General features: G+C 45.0%; 1 protein-coding gene across 1 annotated transcript; it reads left to right on the forward strand.

Moving 5' to 3' along the window:
- The first annotated feature begins 3,601 nt into the window (after nucleotides 1-3,601).
- Nucleotides 3,602-20,178, forward strand: MCM10 (minichromosome maintenance 10 replication initiation factor). The gene is made up of 20 exons (XM_050708270.1): nucleotides 3,602-3,655; nucleotides 3,974-4,051; nucleotides 4,850-5,170; nucleotides 5,941-6,045; nucleotides 6,651-6,785; nucleotides 7,274-7,448; nucleotides 8,246-8,411; nucleotides 9,154-9,321; nucleotides 10,641-10,757; nucleotides 12,209-12,408; nucleotides 13,183-13,283; nucleotides 14,310-14,411; nucleotides 14,503-14,620; nucleotides 15,366-15,594; nucleotides 16,146-16,305; nucleotides 16,636-16,754; nucleotides 17,390-17,503; nucleotides 18,023-18,168; nucleotides 18,383-18,425; nucleotides 18,796-20,178. Exons 2-20 carry the CDS (start codon nucleotides 4,045-4,047, stop codon nucleotides 18,877-18,879), a joined length of 2,610 nt encoding a protein of 869 aa, XP_050564227.1. The 5' UTR covers nucleotides 3,602-3,655; nucleotides 3,974-4,044; the 3' UTR covers nucleotides 18,880-20,178.
- The last annotated feature ends 794 nt before the right edge of the window (nucleotides 20,179-20,972 follow it).

A 20,972-nucleotide genomic window follows, 5' to 3' on the forward strand; every position in this document is an offset into this window, starting at 1 on the left:
GCTGACATTTCAGGGAGGAGTTTCACTTTCAGACACATTGAATTCCAATTTTAAGAGATATTAGCTAAAGGAAACATTAATTTTTTGTCAGTGCTTGTCCTCTCTCCAGTGTGTTCACGGGGTCTATGAGAAGTTCCCAGCTCTGTGCCTTGACTGGTGAAGAGAAAGGGCATATTCACGTATCTGGTTTGGCGATGGCTGTTCTAGCATAATTGGGAACATGGAAAACCCACCAGGCCCCAGCTTTGGACAGCTGCAAGGCAAGATAATGCAGACCACTCTCAAGGAAAAGAAGTCAAGCCATGATATGAAGTCCACTGCTACTCATCAGTGATAGCTAACAGAGGGCAACGCAGCTTTTCAGGTACTGGGGGAGAAATGCTTTTCTTCCAGATTAAGGTAATGATTAGGTCACATTCTGTACTCTGACATTCAGACCAATATTAAAAGAATGGTACAACCTGTGAGAGAGATGCGTGTGCAGTAAAATTAATATATATAGTTTCTGTCTTCCTCCAATGTTTAGCTAAGGAGAATGGAACAACTCTATAGGAGAAAACCATAGGGATGCTGGATACAACAACTGAATGTGCAGTGTTATGGCAGATATTTTGTACTGGTACATGACAAATTCTCCTGTCAATCCACTTCAAGAAATAAGCACTTATCCAAATTGTCCTATGGATGAAGATCCAATCACAGAGAAGAAAACGCATTGAACAGATCAATAGCAGAATTAGAAATAAAAGTTTGGTGACTCAATATCTTGCTTCAAACCTGAAATCGAAAATATTCTAGAGTTGATTAATTCAAAACAAAGACCTCAATAGTGTAAGATTTACGTTTCAGTCCGAACAGATTAATATCCTTAAAGCATACACAAGAAAAATATCTGTAGTGTTTCTTGGGGGAAAAAATATTCCTTCATTGTATTTTAGTGTGCAAAGACAAGCATTTCTCATGTCATGCTGTCATTGAACTCTCAGCTACCAACACCAGGAAAAATAGTCCTTTTTTTTGCCCTTGTAATTAAAGGTTTTTTTTTTTTTTTTTTTTTTTAAGAGAATTCGGGGGTTGGACCCGATGATCTCTTGAGGTCCCTTCCAACCCCTACAATTCTGTGTGTGATTTGTTTTTATTTTTGTGGTTGTCACTATTGTTCTACTCCTCTATTGTAGTTTCTGGATTCTTGCTTTCTGTTAGCTATAGCTCATGCTCTCACATGGATTCATCCATAATTTCAGGTAATGTAAGAGCTGACTGAAATCCGTTGTGAAGAGAGATTCATCGGCTTGGTTGCAACCTTATTCATCAACCACAAGCACCCCCAGCAGATGCAATCTCTTATTGACTTTTAATTAGTTCCTTGCGACAGTACGATTTATGGGCTTTTTTCCTTGAATCCAATTTTATTACAGAAGCTTTGCGATAGTTATGGATTCTGCAATGATCAAAAGCTGTTGGAAGTGCTACTAGGCCAAAATCAAACTAAGAGAATGATAATAGAGCTGATTTCATCTGAGGAGCATTAACCTTGATGAAAACACAAAAAATCAATGTGAAAGGCCAAAGGAGGTATTACTTATGCATCTGTCAAGCCAAAATTATAATCATTTTAAGAAGCTTCGGTAAGAGAAGGGATCTTAGCACAGGAATACCAACAGGACAACATGGGCACTAGCTGAAGCAGGTCTTCATAGAAAGATAAGGTACTGGGTCTAATATCACAAATCAGGAGGGACAAGGAACTGCAAGGAATAAAGCCACAATACACTGAAACCTGCTAATGCAATAGGAAGGATCATTTTTTTCTGAAGATGTCATCATTAACTGCAGTCCATTTAACGCAGAGGACAAATTACCTATCATGACAGGTTACCATCAGCAGCAGATACTCATTAGCACAAGTTTAAGAGTAATTTGCTTTCCCTTAGACAACAAATAAGATAAAATGTATTCGTCCCTTAAAGTGACTAGACTCTACGTGCCAATGAAGTACTTACTACCTGTCACATATCCCTGTTTTTTAACAAGACGGATGCTGTTGCAGTGTGTCCCATGGTCAGCACCCTGTCTCAGTGTGGAACATGAAACAGAAGTCCAGGTTTAAAATCCAGGCTGGGGAGAGGACAGGAACAGTCCTGTAGTTTGGGCTTTGTGAGCAGGAAAGTACCTCTGGATTTGCAGATCTCAAATCGCAGGGCTGGGCAAGCCAGCATTACTCTAGTGAGATGGAGAGCAGAGGGACTTGGTGATGCTCTGTGAATCACAGAGGCCATTAGCAGCCAAAGAGAGGGAAAATAAAAAAAAAATAAAAATAAAAAAATAAAAGTACTTTGACTCTGGAATTGATAAATATTAAAAACAGTATTGGGCAAGTGGTAAGCCAGTGCACTAAAACTGAAAAAACAAACAACAACAACAACAAAAACCACAAACAAACAAAAAACCCTAAGTCTAACTCATGTCACCACCAACCTGCTTTCAGGCTTCAGGCAGTTTGAGAAATGCCTGGGTAGGACAGCCAGGTATCTCCAAACGTACCATTGACTGCCCAATGATTGCCACCCACCAAGATGGGCACCCATCTTCCCACCCAACAAGATGGGCACAAGGTGATGGAATTATGCCTGAATTATGGGCAATTGCTGCAGCTCTGATGGGGGCCAGTGGGTCAGGGAAACCTCGGCCTGCAATCAGGTCCTATGGCTGTACTCTTCACTGGGACAACCACCCAACCGAGCCTTTCAACCACCCAACAGACCACTTCAACCACTCAGTGGGGCTTGCATCCATCCAGCCAAGCCTTTCAACCACCGAACTGAGCCTCTCAACCACCCAATGGAGCCTCTCAACAACTCAACCAAGCCTTTCCATCCCCCAGTGGAGCTTTTCAACCACCCAACAGATCACTTCAGTCACCCAAGTGACCCTTTCAACCACCCAGCTGAGCCTTTTAACCACTCAGTGGAGCCTTTCAAGCCCCTAACAGAGACTTCCAACCACTCAACAGATCAATCACCCAGCTGAACATTTCTCTCTTTGCTTTGGATATATGAGTGCATCTTCATATTTTTTCTAGTCATCTGCTGGAACTTTTTTATGATTCCTTCAGCTCCCACAGAATTTCTGTCCTTAATTTACCTTTTCTAACCAGGGACTGGTACCACTGGCCTTCAAATACCATCTCTTTTTTTTTTTTTTTTTGGTATATTGTCTTGCAGGGTTGATTTAACACGGTACCCTTGTGGTCTGAGCCCACCTCCTCCCATTTTTGGAGCAATTCGGGGGTGATTTCCGTGTACAGTAATAAGAAAGAGACTAAAACACTAATTTGGGGGTGATTTCCGTGTATGGCAAGCAGAGACTAAAACACGAATATTCGTACATATTCAGGTATCTCATTTTTCACAGAATCTTGGATGCTCACCCAAAAACCACCACCACCACCAACAAAAAAACACCCCTGAGCCACCCCCACCCCTCCAGCCGCCCACAACCAAAATGGCGCCCGGCTGCGCCCCCCCCCCCCCCATGGCTGCCAGGACTAAGCATGGCGCGGGCGCAGCGCCCGGCGATGCCGGCGCGCATGCGCGGGACGGGGGCGGGGGGCCGTTTGGAGTTTTGGCGCGCGGCGGCGAGCGCGTGGCCGGCGGTGAGAGGGGGCTGTGAGGGGGGGGGCGGAAAAGGTTGGGTTTAATTAAAGCTAATTACCCCCTCTGGCTAATGAAGTGGGAGAAGGCGGTAAGCATTTCGTTAAGTCTGTCCGTGACCAGGCTTTTTTCTAGAAATAATGCCCTTATGCTGCCCTGAGTGCCTCAGAGCTCAGGCTGTAGCTGTGGAAAATGCGCTTGGGGATTTTAAATTCGGTGGATTCCTCATCGGGAGCTGTGAACAAAAGCAAGCTGCTGGTTTGCACATCAGATAAAGAGCCAGAGCAGCTCTATATAGCTGATTATATCCTTTCTGACAGCGTCGATGTTGTTCTCCTGTGACAGAGGACGTTTTACCTCAAGGGGCTCTTGAAGAGATCCTGGTGAAATCATGGAAGGTAAGGGATAAAAGTGCTCTTTTACTTTCAGTTGGGAAGTTTTCTTCTAACCAGTAAGTTGGTTAATTTTGTCCAGAAAACTTGGTAAACTTCTTAACAAAGGAAGTTACATTGCACTGATTCCTCTCCCAGAGGCCTTTGGTGTTGTCCCTTGCCTTTGTCACTGTCACCTTTGTGTGAGGCTGCTCTGCCTCTTCCTGGATTTCTGTTTTCATCAGCAGCAAAGGCTGAATACATTTCTTGTTTTGTTCTGTATTTCATTTCTGCTTTCTCTGTCCCATTCCTCTCCTTGTTCTTTTTTTTTCCTGTTATTTATCCTTTTGCTCCATGCTCCTTTGCTACATTGTCCCTTGAGCACAGCATATCTGAGGATATGCTTTCTTGCCTGCCTTGCATCTTCCTCCTTAACTTCTGTTGCCAAAAGCCATGTGAGTGTCCTTGTAGAGCTGTCAGCTATCCTTTACGTGTCCCAAGACTTCTTTGTAACAGAAGCTGTTGTACAAGCAGCTGCATAGGAGGAAAAGCCAGTGCTGAGTGGCCAGCAAGCTTTCTGCTGACCAGCCAGCCTGGATCACAAGCGGAGAGTGTCTGCAAACACATTTCCATCTGACCAGGTGGCAGGAAGCTGCTTTATCTTCCTTCAGCCAAAGTTAAAGCAAGTTTTTAAAAATACTGCTCATTGCTCTGATTTAGTCCTGGTTGTCATTAGCCTGTAATTAGACCATCTCAAGTGTTTTATTCCATGGCAGCTTTCCGCTAAGTGGACAGAAGTAACATTGAGTTTAATTTTTGCCTCAGCTGACAATGACTTGGACCTGCTGGCCTCCCTCCTGGAAGAAAGTGAGGAAGCTGAGGAGGGGAATTCTCCTGAGGAGGAAGGTGTCCCAAAGGATGAGGGGGGAGAACCAGACGAATACGATGAGCTCTTTGATGCAGAAGATGATGCATCCTACACTGAGGAGGTCAGCGCTGAGGATAGCATCATTGGTGAGCAGAAGGAGAACCTGGCTGCACTGTTTGGAGACGTGGATGACCTGCTGGAAGAAGAGGAGGCAGAAGAAACTGTTTCCACTTCAGCTCCCAGTCAGGAAAAAGAGAAGACCAATGAAGAATTGCAAGGTTTCTGTAACAGCATCTTTTATCTGATTTGTCATATCTGTAGCTCTTGTCTCAAGAAAGCTAATGGGCAGAAGCTTGCTGCTTCTCAGTTTAGGACAGTAACCAGACAGGGAATACAGAAAGGTCTTGTGAATGTTTAGGGCATTCTAAATCCAAATTTCAGTGCTCATTAACCAGACTCACCAACCTGTTTTCCCAAAAGAAGGACACAGGACTGAGTAAACCAGGGACACTCAGCTAGCTCTGGTGAGCAGGATAGGGAAGTTTTCCTGTGCACTTGTGCTTTGTCTGATGAAGAACAACATTGCTTCAGTCTCTAGGGCTGTCATCCTGGCATCTTTCACCAGCATAACTCCCCCTGCTTCCCCAGGGCTTACTGGTGGGAGGTTCTGCCATAGCAGCCAATATCATAGCAGCAGAGCTGGTCCCTGAGCCTTCCACATACTTGGTTACACTGGAAGCACTTCTTTATGCTATGGAGTGCAATCATCAGCCATTTAAATTGTCTTCGTTAGGAAAGATATATGTAACATGTCAAGGAACATATACCAAACAAGTCAAATAGTTATATAAGTCAGCTCCAGGCTGCATAGAATCGTGTCCCTTCGCCGTGAGCTATGTAGAATAAGAGCAAAATCTGTTCTGTGGCTCTAGGCTTTGTTTTCTGAGTTTCTGTGATGTAGTAAAACAGCCAGACTTCATAAATCCCTGCTTGCAATGGCTTCCTGCTGTCTTCATTATTATCTTTTTTCTTATTATTTCTTTCCTAGCTGAGCTGAGAAAATTGCAAGAACAGATGAAGATGTTACAGGAGCAGTTGCAGAAGACAGCTATTGGGCAGCAATCCAGTTCAGGCCCTGAGAAGAAAACCCCTGGTAATGAGACTAATTAAATGAGTTCCTGATTTGTTGGCCTACCAACATGCAAATTATAGGCAAGACTCCAGATAATCTAAAGTGAGCACTGAGCAGCAAGGGGGAATGGTGGTCTGGTGTATTCCCACACAGCTTGTTTCCTGCAGCTACAGACTAAATCAGTGAGCTGCAGTTTTGGCACCTGCATCATATGTTGATTCTTTGTGGGGCAATCGGTGACTGAGGTGCTCTGGGGTCTTCTGCTGGAGGTGTTCCTTCTTGCTGGCAGACCTTGGTACGCCCAGAAAATACAGCTGTGTTTATTGCTGTAGCACGTTGCGTGTAGTAATGCACTGCATGGGGGAAATTGAAAAGCAAGGGGATGTTCCTGCTTTCCGCAGCTTTGTGGTTTCAGTAACATACAGAGTTTTGGGTCATCAGGGGAAGGAGTCACTGGGGCTTTTCTTGATGTTGCATTTCAGATGCTGGAAGTTTAGCTGAAGGATTTCCATGTGGGACACTGACTTGGCCTTTATTATTCAGAGAATTACTTAGTTTGGAATAATCCTTAATATTTGAGTCTAGATCCTGAGGTCTCATAAATACTTGTTGGTTTTCTTGCCCAGGTAAATCTCCCTGTCCACCCTTGAAGGAAAGGAAAGTTCAGAAGCTGCAAGAGTCACCGTGTTTCTCAGCTCAGCTGGGCAATCCCTTACTGACAGCCAAGCAAGGAATCCAGAAATCAAAAGCCTCCTCAGCAGGTACCATTCTCACTGAAACACACTGGGCTTTTGTCGAAAACCTGTGTAGGTCACGGCAACAGTGCAGACACATCCAGGGTGGTTTTTGTACTAGCCAGTGCACCGGGAGCAGTCTGGCCACAGCTGAACAGAGCTCATTACAGAGTTAATTATTCTGTCCTTTGCAATGGGTGCTATGCTCTCTGCTGCTATGGTTAATTTGGACACTGGCAGCGTGTACTTTTAAGCTTTCCTGGTAAATGCTTACCTGCCCTGGGAAGCTCGTGTTGAGGCAGAACTCACTGCTTGAGTACGCGCAACTGACCTGGAGCTGTCAGTTCCTAGCTGACTGGAAGACGAGTCCCGTACCAATAAGACAGGTTTATGCCTTTGCTCCCCTGTGTTAAATTAGACTCCTGCTTGCTCAGCTGTAAGTTAACGTTATTTTCATTTAGAAGTTTTCTTTCATTATCAAGAGGTATTCTTTTTTGCATTTTTTCCTGCTAAAGAGACCAAGACTCCTCCTCCGCGACAAGTCCTCAGTCTGGCATTCCAGCCTCTCAAGTCTGCCCCGGGGAACACACCCAATAAGGTGACCAGAGAGAAGACTCATCAGACGCCTACGTGCTCCAGTACAACATCTCAGCCGGTGTCTGTGGAAACCTTCTCGGGACTGAGATTAAGGTCAGCAGCCCAGCAGGATCCCCACCTCTCTGGGGATATCACCCTCAAGTGATGGGAGAGTGAACGCAATCGGTCCAATGTCCCGTGATGCTAATCACACAGGCAGAGAGCGGAGGACTGGATTTCTGATTTGCTGTTTATACATTGCTTAACCATGGCAGACTAGTCAGGCATCAGTACAGGCTGTAACATAAAGCCACAGCATTGTCTGGTTGGCATGAAAGTTGACTTTTTACGTGGCTTATTACCACGTTCCTATTTTTATCTTCATTCCTTTCTAACAAAAATCTATAATTTTATTAGCACTGACTTCCCTGGGATGTCCTCAGCAGTGGACATGTACACAGGCCTGCTTCTGCCCCAGCAGAGCAGATTTCATTTCACACTGAGAAGCCTCAAGAGCCACTCGGCATTCCCATACTCGCTGCAGCCACAAGAGGTCTCTGAATACTTGCCGTGTCTTCCTAACCAGAAACCGTGCTGGATTTCTAGCATATTTCCAGATAGTTTTGATACCTGGTCCTTCCTGAAACGAGAAGAGTTAGTGAAAGCTCAGGGCTAAATTGCAGTGCGACTGTTTGGACAAGGAACAAAGTGTGTGGCTGGTAGCTTTCCAGGATTTGGGCAGCATCTGGAGCTAAGGGGTTTTGTTTCACGTGAACTCAGGGTGAAATGAGGCACAAAGACATTTTGCTTTGAGACAGTCTTCCACATGAGAATGCAGGATGTTTTTGTTTGTGTCTGTCCCTTTATGTAAAGGAATGTGTTCTTTTTTGACACGCTTTCATTTGATGTAGAAAACCCCGGGTTTCATCAGCTGAAATGGACAGAAAAATGGCTAACCGAAAGCTGATCCGACTGTCCCAGCTGAAAAGCAAACTTGCTACAGAAAACTTGGAGGAAACAGACTGGGTGACATTTGGAGTTATAATAAAGAAGGTCACTCCTCAGAGCGCAAATAATGTAAGTAACTTCGTTGTATCCCAGTGAAATGCTGGTCTTCTATCCTGAGAAACCAATTAGGTCTTCAACTTAATCAGCTTCCTCTGTGTAGTTACTGTAAAGCTCCTGTATTAAAGAGCTTGGCTTGTCTTTCTTCGTGCAGTAATGCTGCTTTTAGTCCTCAGGGTAAGTCCTTAGCTTATCTGGAGCAACTGTCCTGGGCGCTAGTATAAGTGTAGCCGTGGCATAAATCTGTCAAAATCTGTTTGCCCACTGTTATGTGCGAAACACCAGTGCAAAAAAATGACTGTGACTCTCAGTCTTTCTAGACAGGTCTCTCGTTTTAAACGTGCCAACATATTGTGCCTCCCTCGTTTCCCTCGAGATCATTCTATCCTATATGGTGCATGACCTGTGGACTTTCACTGATGAAACAGAGAACTGAATATGCCTTGGTTGTGATTGTTCAGTGGGGTCAAAACCTCTTCATTCAGTGAGCCAGAGTGCTGACCAGCTTTAATATCAGGAAGATTAGTGAGAGCAGCATTATAGCACTAGCTTGGCCTCTGAGAATCCTAGAACTGGCTGTGTGGCTTGGCTGGATGTATTGTATCTAACCTTAATCGAGGTTACAGTTTGTGCTTGCCTAAATTAGGAAACCCCAGGGGAAAATAATCAGAATAACTTCTTCAATGCAACAGCAAGAGGGGATGCAATCAGCGTCCTCTTGCTGAGAGCTGAAAGGAAAGCGAATGTCTTCCAGGGCAGAACCTTCAGTATCTGGCGGCTGAACGACCTGCGGGATCTCAATCAATCCGTCTCACTCTTCTTGTTTGGTGACGTCCATAAGGAGCACTGGAAGACAGACCAAGGCACAGTCATTGGGCTGCTCAACGCTAATCCTATGAAACCTAAAGAAGGCTCGGACGAGGTGGGAGAATTTTTAACTTACTCATCAGCTGTGGAAAAAACAAACAAAAAAACATAGCCGAGCTTTTTCATATCTGCCTGAGATTTAGCTTTATAACACGTTAAGGTTGAAATCACAGTAGTCCGATCTAGATATTTGCATGATGTGTTTTTGCTCCTGATTTTCTGGAAAACTAACTTCAAGAAATCCTATTAGGCATCTACAATCAAAGTTTATTCTAGTGTTTAACCTGTTCTCGGTAGCAGTCAGCTCCTCTGGAGTTGTAGGAATTGTATCTTCTTGTCAGTTCATTCAGCTACTTCAGTGCAGCGCCTGGTTCAGCTGAAATGTCTCAACAAGCTGAAAAAAGGGGGAAACTCATTTTTCTCCCCTAATTTAAGCATGAGATGTGATTGAAAATGTTTCCTGGTTCCAAAATCATGGCTAAGAAAAAACAGCGTTTGATTTATAAAACAAATCATATATTATGTATAGTAAGTTGATATTTAGCACTTCATTTGTTTAATCAGTTACTTATAAATGTGGAACATGATGAATTACTTTTTCTTTATGTATCAAAACATGTAAGGTAGCTTCATTTTGCTAATAAGTTAAATGTTTTTTTAATGTCTTTTTAATTGCACTGGAATGGAAACCGTTTTTACTGACTTGTGTCAAGGGTAATTTCAGTCTAGTAGCTGGTGATGTAGTATTTTGCATTTTAAATTCTCCAAATGGAAAAATTAAGAATCTCATTAATTGTCTATTAAACTATATAATTGCTGAAATTACCATTAATAAGCTGTAGAAAGTCCTGCTCGTGAGTAGAAAGGCACACCAGGTTTAATGCAAGGCCTATATTGAATGTTTCTTCTTAGGTAAAAATGTACATGTCTAGAGCTACATTAAAACTGACTTCGCAGAATATTTCTTGTCTACAAGCCCCAGTATCTCTGGGTGGCGTGAAGATGATGTTTCTGATGTCCCACAGGAGACAGTTTTGTCTGGACCTGGACATATGGAGAGGGACAAAGAGTTCCAGTCCATCTCCACTTCCCCTCCGCTGCCAAATGTGGTTGCCATGATGCTGTCAGCTTGCTTTCCTGAGGCTCTGAGCATAGAAACAAAACATCCTTCATCTCCTTGTGGGAAACAAATTCACTTTTTTGTTTTTAACTGAGCCTTTTCTCAGTCTGAGCAGGATGTGTGGCTTTTTTAAACTAGGCCTGCGTTTTTTAAAACTGCGCTGCTAATACCAGAGGTGCCAAACTAAACCAGAAGCAAACCAGTGACATCTAGAGAAAAGCCCCTCCTCAAGGCATGTTCTGGTTTCTTTCTAGGTGTGTCTGTCTGTTGACCATCCCCAGAAGATCCTGCTCATGGGTGAAGCTCTGGACCTGGGTACCTGCAAAGCCAGGAAGAAGAATGGTGGTTCCTGCACACAGATAGTGAACCTGGTTTGTACCCTCAGTAGTTAGGACATCCTGAATCTGTTGGTAAATTTTAGCTGCTGCTTTTGTACTCATGCTCCAACTCTTTTATTTCTTTCTGGATCTTGTAAGTAATTAAAGTGGGTGGAAAAGCTGAGGAATGAAACTCTGAAGAGCTGTTTCTCTGACAGCCCTGTAGCAGGAGCGCTGCAGTTCCCTAAAAGCAAAGCTAGTGCTGCAGTGGAAAGATAATGATATCGACTCATGTCTGTCACCATCTCCACATCCTTTCGCTACCCTTTGTGCCAGTGCAAGCTTCCATGCAGTGCACTAGGGAGCTAACCCGAAGTAAAACAATAGAAGGTTTTTCTTGGGAATGGTTCTGGTTTTGGAGATGATCTTAACCAGGTGAGTTCCCTGGTCCAGCATGCCCACTGGCTGCCGGAATATTTGTACCTGCACAACCATTAGAGAGGAGAGGGAAAAGGTGGTGGGATTCACTTTCTGGAGACAGTATTGACTTGTCTAAGTTTAAAGGACTTGTGGACTGTGTCACTTGCTTCACGGCTATGGTGACGTTAAGATATCTGAAAGGAACCTTGTCCAAGTCAGCAGGGTATTAGGGAAGTTAGTAGGGAAGTACTTAGAAGCAGGAGAGAAAAGGAAGGAATGAAAAACTGGAGAGGAACTAAAAGTGTAGAGTAGGGAAGAGGACAAATAGAAAAAGGTACTTGTAGCAAAACAAGGCTGAGACTACAGATCCACTCCAGGAAGTGCCTGTGCACAGGGCTCTCAGGGTCAGTGAAATATTCCACGGCCGCTTGGAACAGACCACAGATGGAGGCTCTGGCGGAAGGACCTCCTGAAGGAATTGGCTGCCTGTTTACTTAGTGACAAAAGATGTTTGATTATGGGATAATTGTAGTTATACAAATATGGGGCAGATGGATATCAACAAGAGAACAGTAATTTCTTCTTGTTGGTAAAAAGAATCCCCTGAGAGAGTGCTTTTATGACACTGCTTTCTCTGACAGGCAAGTTTACTATCTTAAGTTCCAAACTGCTGTGGATTGACGCTGAAACCTGATGAATTAATTTGGAACCAGTGCATGAAACGTGCTCTAGTTTATCTTTGTGTTCATACCAGTAAGAAAATGGCATACAGCTCAGAGTCGGGAGTACAGAATCTGGGCAAGAGGACCTGGAACGTCGGTTGTTTTGAGCCAAGGAGTGGCCTTAAAATTCCTGGGATGGAAGAAGTCTTTGATGCACAAGCTTTTTTTTTTTTTCTCCAGTGATTAGCACAGGCAATTTTATTTTTTTTTATTGCTGAGTGCGAGCGTGTGTTTGCTGATTTGGGTGATTGCTGGAGTGCTACAGTGGAGGTACAACCTCAGTTTAGCCACACGTGGGTGAGGGGCATGAAGTAAATTGTATCTAATAGTGTTTTGCAACAATCTTCTTCCATTTCTTTTCAGAATGACTGTGAGTATTGTCAGTACCACGTACAATCCCAGTACAAGAAGCTCAGCTCGAAGCGGGCAGATCTGCAGTCTACCTTCTCTGGGGGCCGCATTCCCAAAAAAGTTGCTCGGAAAAATCCCGGTTTGAAGGAGAGGCTGTGCCAGGATGGATTTTACTATGGAGGAGTCTCTTCAACAGCATACGCAGCCTCAGTGTAAGACAAACCGCACGTTTCCTTTGGGCTAAAGCACAGGTCTCAGATTTTGAACAGAATTTCTTTCCCATATACAAGTGAGCATGAAGCTCTCTCTTAAGGGTAGATATTTAGTTAGAGTTCCCTTTCACTTACCTGCATTCATCAAACAGGAATAAATGTCCCATGTTTGGTGTAATACTTCTGGCCTCACAAGGTAACAGAGCTGCTGTTTGATGGGAAAACTTCATCAGGCAGTGCTAAGATGTGGGCGGGTGTGTTTTCACCTCTGAATTAATACTGCGTTGTGAAGCCAGATGGTATTGTGTGTCAGTAGGTAAACGACCTTTACAATGAGGTCCCAAGCATTCGAGCTGAGTATTTTTCAGTGCCATTCCCTTACCCTAATTTATCGTGACTCATTAAATTTTAATCCCAGTTTCAGTGTCAGTGCATTCTGTATTTCTTCTTCCTCCTCTTCCCTTCCTTGACTGAAATGACCCAGTATCACTGTGTCCATGAAGAGGCAACGGTACGCCCTGTGTATTATTAAGTTACCAAAGTCGGTAGATCACTATGTATCACAGACTAAAGTGGAGGGCTCAGGTCCTTTATCCAAATCCCACTGAAGACAACTGTGGAAAGACTTGAGTCACAGCTGGATCAAGCCCTGCGTTTGCGCACTGCTTTGATTCCCTTACCACTGCCATCTGATAACTGTTATGACTCCACAGTAATGAAACAACTCCAAAAAAAAAACACACCTGACATTCTGGTTTTGTTTCCTCTTTCTAGTGCAGCAGCTGCAGCGCCGAAAAGGAAGGTTCAAACCACTCTCTCCAATCTGGTCGTGAGAGGAGTTGATGCAATTGTCCAGGAAACCAAGCAGAAAATTGGTACCTAACTACCTGTGTAGTCTCTTCACCCTCCAGATATTTTTTTGACTTGATGTGTAGCTGCGTCCCAGGACCCTGAATGAATCTGGTGATTTGTTTGCTGCAGAGATAGACGTTTGCAGGCTGCTTTCTCAATTGATCTAAACTCCTCTTTCTTCTTGAGATCACAGCTGCCAGGCAAATGTAACCAAGCAACCGTGTGGCTTTGTGCATCTTTTTTCAGCAGTGCCCCTGAATTAAGTCTCCTGTTCTGTCTTTGGACAATGACAGAAGATCTTTGCCAGATTAATGGGAATTGGAAATTCTAAGAACTTTGAACCAGAGAATTTATTTTAATTGATTAAAATAGATGGCTTCTGTTAGTCTGGGAAGCTTCCAAGGAATACTAAGTATAAATCAGAGACAGGTCTGCAATGCAGGGGACCTGCTGGGTGCCTAGCCTGTTTCTTGTGCTTTTCTTTTGTCGTCTTCAAAGCATGTTCCTTCCATAGTCTTTGGAAATTCACTGATCTTCTCTGCCTCTGTTTCTTTTCTGAAAAGTACTTAATATTACACCTTCTTTACACTCAGTGGAGAGCAGATGACAGATTATTCAAACCACGTGCTCCAGACATTGCTTAGATGTCTGATCCATCTTTTAGTTCCTTCAGCTGCCACCATTTCAGGCAACATAGTGTGTGTAATTTCTCTAGCCTTTAGCTGCTCTTAATTCTCCAAGAATAACGTTTGATGGCTGTGGGGCTTTCAAGCAAAAACTGTTTAAAAAGGGGGATGGTAGGAACACCACAGACAGCCAAGGCTGGTGGGGGGCTGACTGATGAAATTGCTGAAGAGGTAGAAATGTTTGTGTGACGTGCTGTGCTCGAGCAACCAGATGTAATGTAGAAGTTAGTCCTGCTTTGGGGGGTGCTTGAGCAGGTGACCTGCAGGGGTTACTTCCAACCTAAACTACTCGACATCTCTAAAGCTAGGCCTGCTTCCCTTTCTGGCTCCAAATCTCTTGTATTTATGCCTCTTCCATGCCAGGTGCAGCAAAGAGGCCCATGCCATGCTCTGAGGAGTTCAAAGAACTGCTGGCACAGCCAACCTTTGGAGCACGAAACCTCTGCAAGCACTGGACCAAAGCAGGTACGTCCTTGTGCCTGAAGGAAAACCCACTCCTGAGAGCACTCAGCTCCTTCTGAGCACACGTTGGTGGTTTTTGCTGTATTTCTTCCAGATGCTGAAAATAAGCAAGGGGGCAATTTCCAGTCTCTCTCTGCATCAGCACTGCTCAAGCAACAGAAACAGAAATTGCTGGAGGCCAGAAAAAAGCGATCTGAGGAGATTCAGAGGAGGTAACCCATACTGACTTTCACAAGAAGGGGTCCATTATTATGCAGAGATGTTTTGCTTTTTTCATAAAAACTTTGTTTAAATAGAAATACTGCACTGGGGTTTTTGTTTGTTTGTTTTAATAGAGAACTAAATACTCCAGTGTGGTGCCCAGTAAGTGGAAGGCATGATGGGAAGACGTTGATTAGAGTAGGAAGCTGGGGTCAGGACTCCTGGTTCATTTCATTGCTGGTCTGCAAGGGTCTTCAATTTGCCAAGTGCATCTCTGTTAACAAACTTAAGGAAAACGCTGTAAGGGCCATCCTGAGTGAAACTGACGTAGCCTAGTAGCCTCAAAAGGCTCAACTGGAGCCAAAACAAAACCTAAAGGTTCCAAAACAGAACTCGAAGGAGAAGAATAAAACTAGGTGCTGATCATGATGATTTCTCCCCAAAATATTCCTCCAGCCTCCAACAGCATGTATTTCAGGGACTTCACAAGCTAAAGGTGGTGTCTGTTACAGTATCCCTGAAGGGATTGTTTTTCCCATGAACCCGTCCAACCTCTGCCATGACTTACGTAAACTTAAGTATTTATGTGCTTAACTACCACTGCTTAACTACCAGTTCTACAGAAAAGTCCATTTCTTCATGTGCTTTCAGCCCCTACCTGCCAGCTTCATTTAAGGTTTCTCTCTGTTTGTTTGTTTGTCTTGGAAAGAACCCTTCTGTCCCTTTGACTTGTGTCTCTGTCTTTTGCCTTACAAGGTTTCTCCAGAACACAAGTAAAGCTGACAGCCCGGCTCTCCCATCCTCCTCCGGGCAGTCCTCACACCTTTCCCCAACACCTGGGGCAGAGTTTCCCAAAGCTGCAAAAATGTCAACTCCTCAAAGGCCGAGGCTCGGCACAGGCTTCTCAGAAGGAGAAGATATCCTCTTCTTTGATGGGCCTCCACCTCCAACACCAAAACTAGGCAGCTTGGCAGAAGCCAAAAAGGTAACAGCTCTTTGAATGGGTGGGTTTTGAGTGTGAAGAAGGGGAGGTTAAGGGAAGTTTGATCTGGGGTAATACAGGAGTCGTCAGCCTTCATGTATAGGCTAGCTCAGTGCTCTTTGCTTGGCACAGATCTGTTCACATGTTTGTGGAAGAAACTTCTCTCTTCCAGCAAGTCTTCTAGGAAGAAATCTGAATTTTTGCGAGTATGGAAAGGAATAGCTGTATACAATTTCCTATTAGTTTCTTCTGGAAGACTTTCTATTCTGTGAAACAGTTAAAGCACTTGTGCAGAGATATCAAGCCTTGGTAACGCCCCTGGAGGAGTCACTTCACGGTTTGGAAGAGTTACTTTATGGATTGTGAAATGAGGTTGGGTGGCGTGTTGAATTAGACGTACAGCAGAGCTGGGGATTTTGTTGGTTTTCTCTTTGCCCTGTTCTGTGTGGATCTTGCCTCCTCCATTTGACAGACTTCCTCTGCTACTCCTGGAAGTAGGAACATGGGAGCCAGGCTGGTCACCAACCCATTCACTGCTCTTCCCTGTTTTCTAGCTGGCTGCAATACACCGACTACGAGCAAAAGGCCAGGTTCTTGCTAAAACTGATCCAAACAGTGTCAAGCGGAAGAGAGCTGATCTTGATGATGTCCTAGAAATTGTTGAAAGAGTTGAGAAAAACGTTGCTCAGTCACAGAACACAGACACAAAGAATGGTAAGTCATGTTAAGTTCTAGAATGGAAAAAGTATGCTTTTTAGAATGGAAAAAAACATGCTTATGTTCTGCTGAACAGAGCACTATTACTGGGTCAAGGACTCAGCTTTGAGACAAGGTGCAATGTTATGTATAAAATGCTGTTATTTCTCTGAAGCCATCTTTGGCCTTGGCTTCACATTCTCCCGAACTATTAAAGGCTGTTGCTTGACCTGAACATTTGCTTGAGACATCTCAGTATTCCAAAATCTCCTCCAGTGACCATGCTTAGAAATCACAACCTTGTTTTGAACTCAGTCTCTAGAGGACTGAACTCTTTTATTTTTCTAGATGTGGATGAACTGGAGCCTGCCCAGAAGAAGCGACGTGAGCAGCTGGCCTATCTGCAGTCAGAAGAGTTCCAGAAAATCCTGAATGCCAAGTCAAAGCACACGGGTGTCTTGAAAGAGGTATGGCCTCCCTCAATCCAGCCATGACTGAGGGCTTAGACCTAGGGAGTTGATTGGACTTCGCATAATGATTTCAGCAAGAAGCAGGTACCCAAACATGCCGTAGGCACCACATCGTCCTGACGAGTCTCAGGGGTCTCTGAGCACACAGAGCACATTGTCTGCAAACCAACATTATTACCGTAGCCATCATAAGGTCAAGGTGCCATCCTCTCTTGTTTTGCTGTTTGCAAGAATCAGTGAAGCTTCCCAGTTAGTGGATGAACAAAGAAATCCTTCTACCTGTAAAAACAAATTAGCCACGTGCCTATTTCATACCTCATTTCTTATCATCTTGGCCACAGAAAGGTTGCACTGAACTGCTAAGAGCTTGGGTTGCTCCCATCAGGGTCCTTGCTGAGCATATCCCCAGAGGATACTGACTCCCCAGAGACACAGGGCTCTTGTCTTGGATATGTTGTGGTGGAGCACAGCATGTGCACTATGTAGATTATTCGAAGCAAGAAATGTTTGTTATTTCTCTGGCTCCTGGATTGCAGTGTTCTCCAGACAGTCCCCGTAATTTGCCCAGAGGCCACATGTGGAGTGGCTTCTCCCATCTTTCTCCCCATAACCCTTTTCCTGTGCCCCTACAGGCTGAGGCTGAGCTGCAGGAACAATACTTTCAGCCCCTGGTGAAAAAGGAAGAAATGGAAGAGAAGATGAGGAACATTAAAGAAGTGAAATGTCGGGTTGTGACATGCAAAACAGTAAGTGAGGTGGAGCCAGGGTGACAGCAGGGGACCGGGGCGCAGATTGTACAAAACGGTGCTGGACCATCCTGCAGCCTCCCGTCAGTCACTCACTTGGCCATAGTCCAGTGCAGGGATCAAATGGAGATGGTTTTATTCCTTGCAACTGTTTTTGAGAGCAGCACGTGCCCTGAGAGACTTTGAGACATGAGGACACAGGCAAGGCAGGCTTTAGTGCTGTGCTCAGCATCAGTTTGGTGTTTATGGCAGTGAGTTCCCTGGATGTTGGTGCTCTGGCATCCATTTACCAGCTTTATCCCAGAAGTGCTTGGGACCAGGACCCTCAGTTCCCCACATTACGTGATAAATGAAGCCGCATGCCTTGAAAAACATCTCTCTCAGATCTCTCAGACTGGTGGGCACCTCTAGATGGGAGAAGGCAGAGGGGCTTTGGTTTGGATATTCAGCTGTCCCCAGCCCACACAACAGGTTTTGTGTGCCGGTGAAGCAGTCACAGCTCTTTCTCCTCCCCGACAGTGTAATTACACCTATTTCAAGCCTCTGGAGACGTGCGTGCAGGATAGCCACGACTACCACTGGCATGATGGCATCAAGCGATTTTTCAAATGTCCTTGTGGCAACCGAGCCATTTCCCTTGACAGGCTCCCCAAAAAACCCTGCAGGTAAGAAATGAGCCTTGTGAAACAGCAGCTCGGGGTTTTCATACTGTCCATTCGCAAGTAGCGTGCTGGGAGTCACAGAATCGTGCCCTAAAACTGGAATGTCAGTCCTTCCTGCTGAGTGGTGTGGGAAAAGCGTGGGGGCTCGTTTTGGACCCCCTCATGCTGTGCAGCAGACACACCACGGTGGTCCTCACCTGTCATCTTCATCTTTCAGCACCTGCGGCCTCTTCAAGTGGGAGCGAGATGGGATGTTAAAGGTAAGTGTAAGACACCGATTTCTGAGCACCTCAGCACTCTGGCTTCTGTCCCAGGCTCTGCTTCAGCGCCCTTAGGACCTGCCCACAAAGCCCAGCAGCTCTGCACCTTGTCAGACCTGTACAGGAACCTGCGGGCTGTGTTTTAGTGGAGTTTCTCCTTTTGCTTTCTGTTCTTGAAGCTTTATTTTAATTAACCATGGGGATGGGGAAATTGCTTTTTCCCAGATCTGTGAGAATTCAGAATGTCAAGATTCCTACAGGGTCTGCTAATATTTAATCAGCTAACTTAGTCCCACCACAACTTCTGTCATTAAACTGGAAAACCTCTTAGCACATTTTAACTTCCTTTCTCCATGACTCGTATTTCTAGGAGAAAAAAGGTCCGAAGATTGGTGGAGAAACACTTTTACCGAGAGGGGAAGAGCAACCAAAATTCCTCAATAGTCTTAAGTGACCTGGAGTTGGTGTTTTCATAACATAAGGATGAATTTCTATGTCTAACCCGCACATTACTGGAATGCCAGGAGGAGTCTGGCTTGATGAATCTACAAGGAAATCAATTCCTCGTGAGAAGGACATCCACAAAGTCTCCTCTTGACCGCTGCATGGGCATTCAGCGTTGATCTTTTTAAAACTGCCTGACAAAGGCTGCGTATGAAATACCCGTTCATGTCTGTACTTTCTTAGTAACGGGTGGTTTACAAGATTTAGCCTAGAAAAGAGACAGGTACTGTGGAGTTTGTACCAAGAAATCCCTAGGGACCCCACAATTTATGTTAAATGACCAGTGTAGGATGACCCCACCAGAATTTTAAGGGACAAATCATCATGAAGTGGGAGAACTGTTGATTCTGTATGCACTTGTGAAGTTAATATTGTGGTGCTTAATGTCAGCCTCGTGCCTTTTCAGTTGTTGGCTGAAAAGGGGTCTGAGAGGCTTGTAACCACACAGCAATCTTCATTGGCTCCAAAATTATTCGCTTGGAACCCTTAAGAACAGATTTCAAGTGGTTCCTGAGTCGTCTCCTTGGCTTATGACTTCAGAAAACTTCTGTGCCCCCCAGGTGTCTGCAGCGCAGGCTAACCAGAGCTCTTAACAAAAGCCTTTCCCTTTTCCCACAGCCCGTGCTGGATTCCCAGCACCACCCGCACTACAACACTTCTACAGCTGCGAACCTGCTGCTCCCACCTTGGAAAAGGCATTTTAATGAGTCTGGCACTCTTGTGAGTGTTCTTAAAGAGCTGAGTGATTCTGTTGCACAGCTTTTCCCCTTTTTCTGGCATTTTAAATCTTCCTGAAAACCTTCCCGTTCATTGTCTTGTGGACCTTGGATGCTGGCACAGCTGCCTGGGGGACAGGAGATGTCTCAGACCAAGCAGGAGTGATCCCAGTAGGATCACAGGGGGGTTTTAAGTACCTAAAACCACCGGCATCTCTGTGTTTTGGTGAAACCGCCACATTTTTATGTCGCAGTGGCCTCATCGATGGCTCTTGTTTGCTTGCACAGGGGCTGGAAGGAAGATGTTGCTTCATTTGAAGCATCTGGGCAGGTTCACCTGCGTACTGTAGCCCTCTTCTCCAGGTGGTGCTTCTGCTGGGCAGCTTTGCTTGGCACGTTACCTTCATTTCAGTCTCGTTTTGGTACTTTTGGGGCAGGAGGTGCCACTGGTTGGTGACTCTAAATACGGAGCTGTGACATTGCTTGGAAATGCCCCTTGTTGCCTGATCCAGAATAAACGCTGCGTAATCGAGCACTCCCTGCCTCTGGATGGTATTTCTCTGAGGAAGAAAAGGTGTGAGTTGCTTGCTCAGCATCTTTGCTAGCTCACTGCTGAATCACCAAAGGGAATTGGTCTGTAATTCTGGTTCCCACACGGTTTTTCTCATTCAGACCGGCAGGAGTTTCTCATTTGGAGTCCACAAAACCAGAGCACAACTCCACATCAGTATCAGCCTTCAACTGGCAAGTTGAAAGCCTCACGTGTTTTCCGATTCCTATCTCTTGGGGCAAGGGAAGGGAAATTCCTGCAGAAATCAAATTGCCAAAGGTAATCCTTTATCTTCACCAGTGCACGCAGGACTGTGGTGTGTAGGCCAGGTACGTTTCTCCTTGAGAGATGAGGAACAAAAGCAATATTCTCAATTCTTGTGTGCAAAAATAGGGTGACGGTACTGAACCAAACTGCTTTGCTTAAACCCCAGCAGTAAATGAGGGAGTGCTGGGACTCGTGTCATGGAGTCTGTGTGCCTCGGTCTGTTCCTGGGGAGATTTTCCTTGTGCCAGAGATGGCTCCAGCACAGCAGGAGGAGACAGGAGGGGAGCTGCCTGCCGGGGCACGCTGCCTCGTGAGCGCACACACCCCGCACCGTGCCAGGGCAGCCTGCGGGCTCTGCTTGGTACCAAGCTCGTGCATTTCCACCGATCCTTGGGAGCGGGAGCAGGAGCAGGACAGAGGTGCCACGACAAGCCCAGCTGGACCCGATAGCCAGCTGGTCTCATAAAAGCCTCCCACAGAATCAGGCTGGGTTTCAGATCTGTTAAACAT

The sequence above is a fragment of the Cygnus atratus genome, chromosome 1, assembly GCF_013377495.2.
Source record: "Cygnus atratus isolate AKBS03 ecotype Queensland, Australia chromosome 1, CAtr_DNAZoo_HiC_assembly, whole genome shotgun sequence".
Taxonomy (NCBI): domain Eukaryota; kingdom Metazoa; phylum Chordata; class Aves; order Anseriformes; family Anatidae; genus Cygnus; species Cygnus atratus.

Coding starts and splice junctions, on each gene's coding strand:
- MCM10 (XM_050708270.1), top strand. Junction 14,412..14,502: donor CAAGCACTGGACCAAAGCAG/GTACGTCCTTGT, acceptor TATTTCTTCCAG/ATGCTGAAAATAAGCAAGGG. Junction 18,426..18,795: donor AGCGAGATGGGATGTTAAAG/GTAAGTGTAAGA, acceptor TCGTATTTCTAG/GAGAAAAAAGGTCCGAAGAT.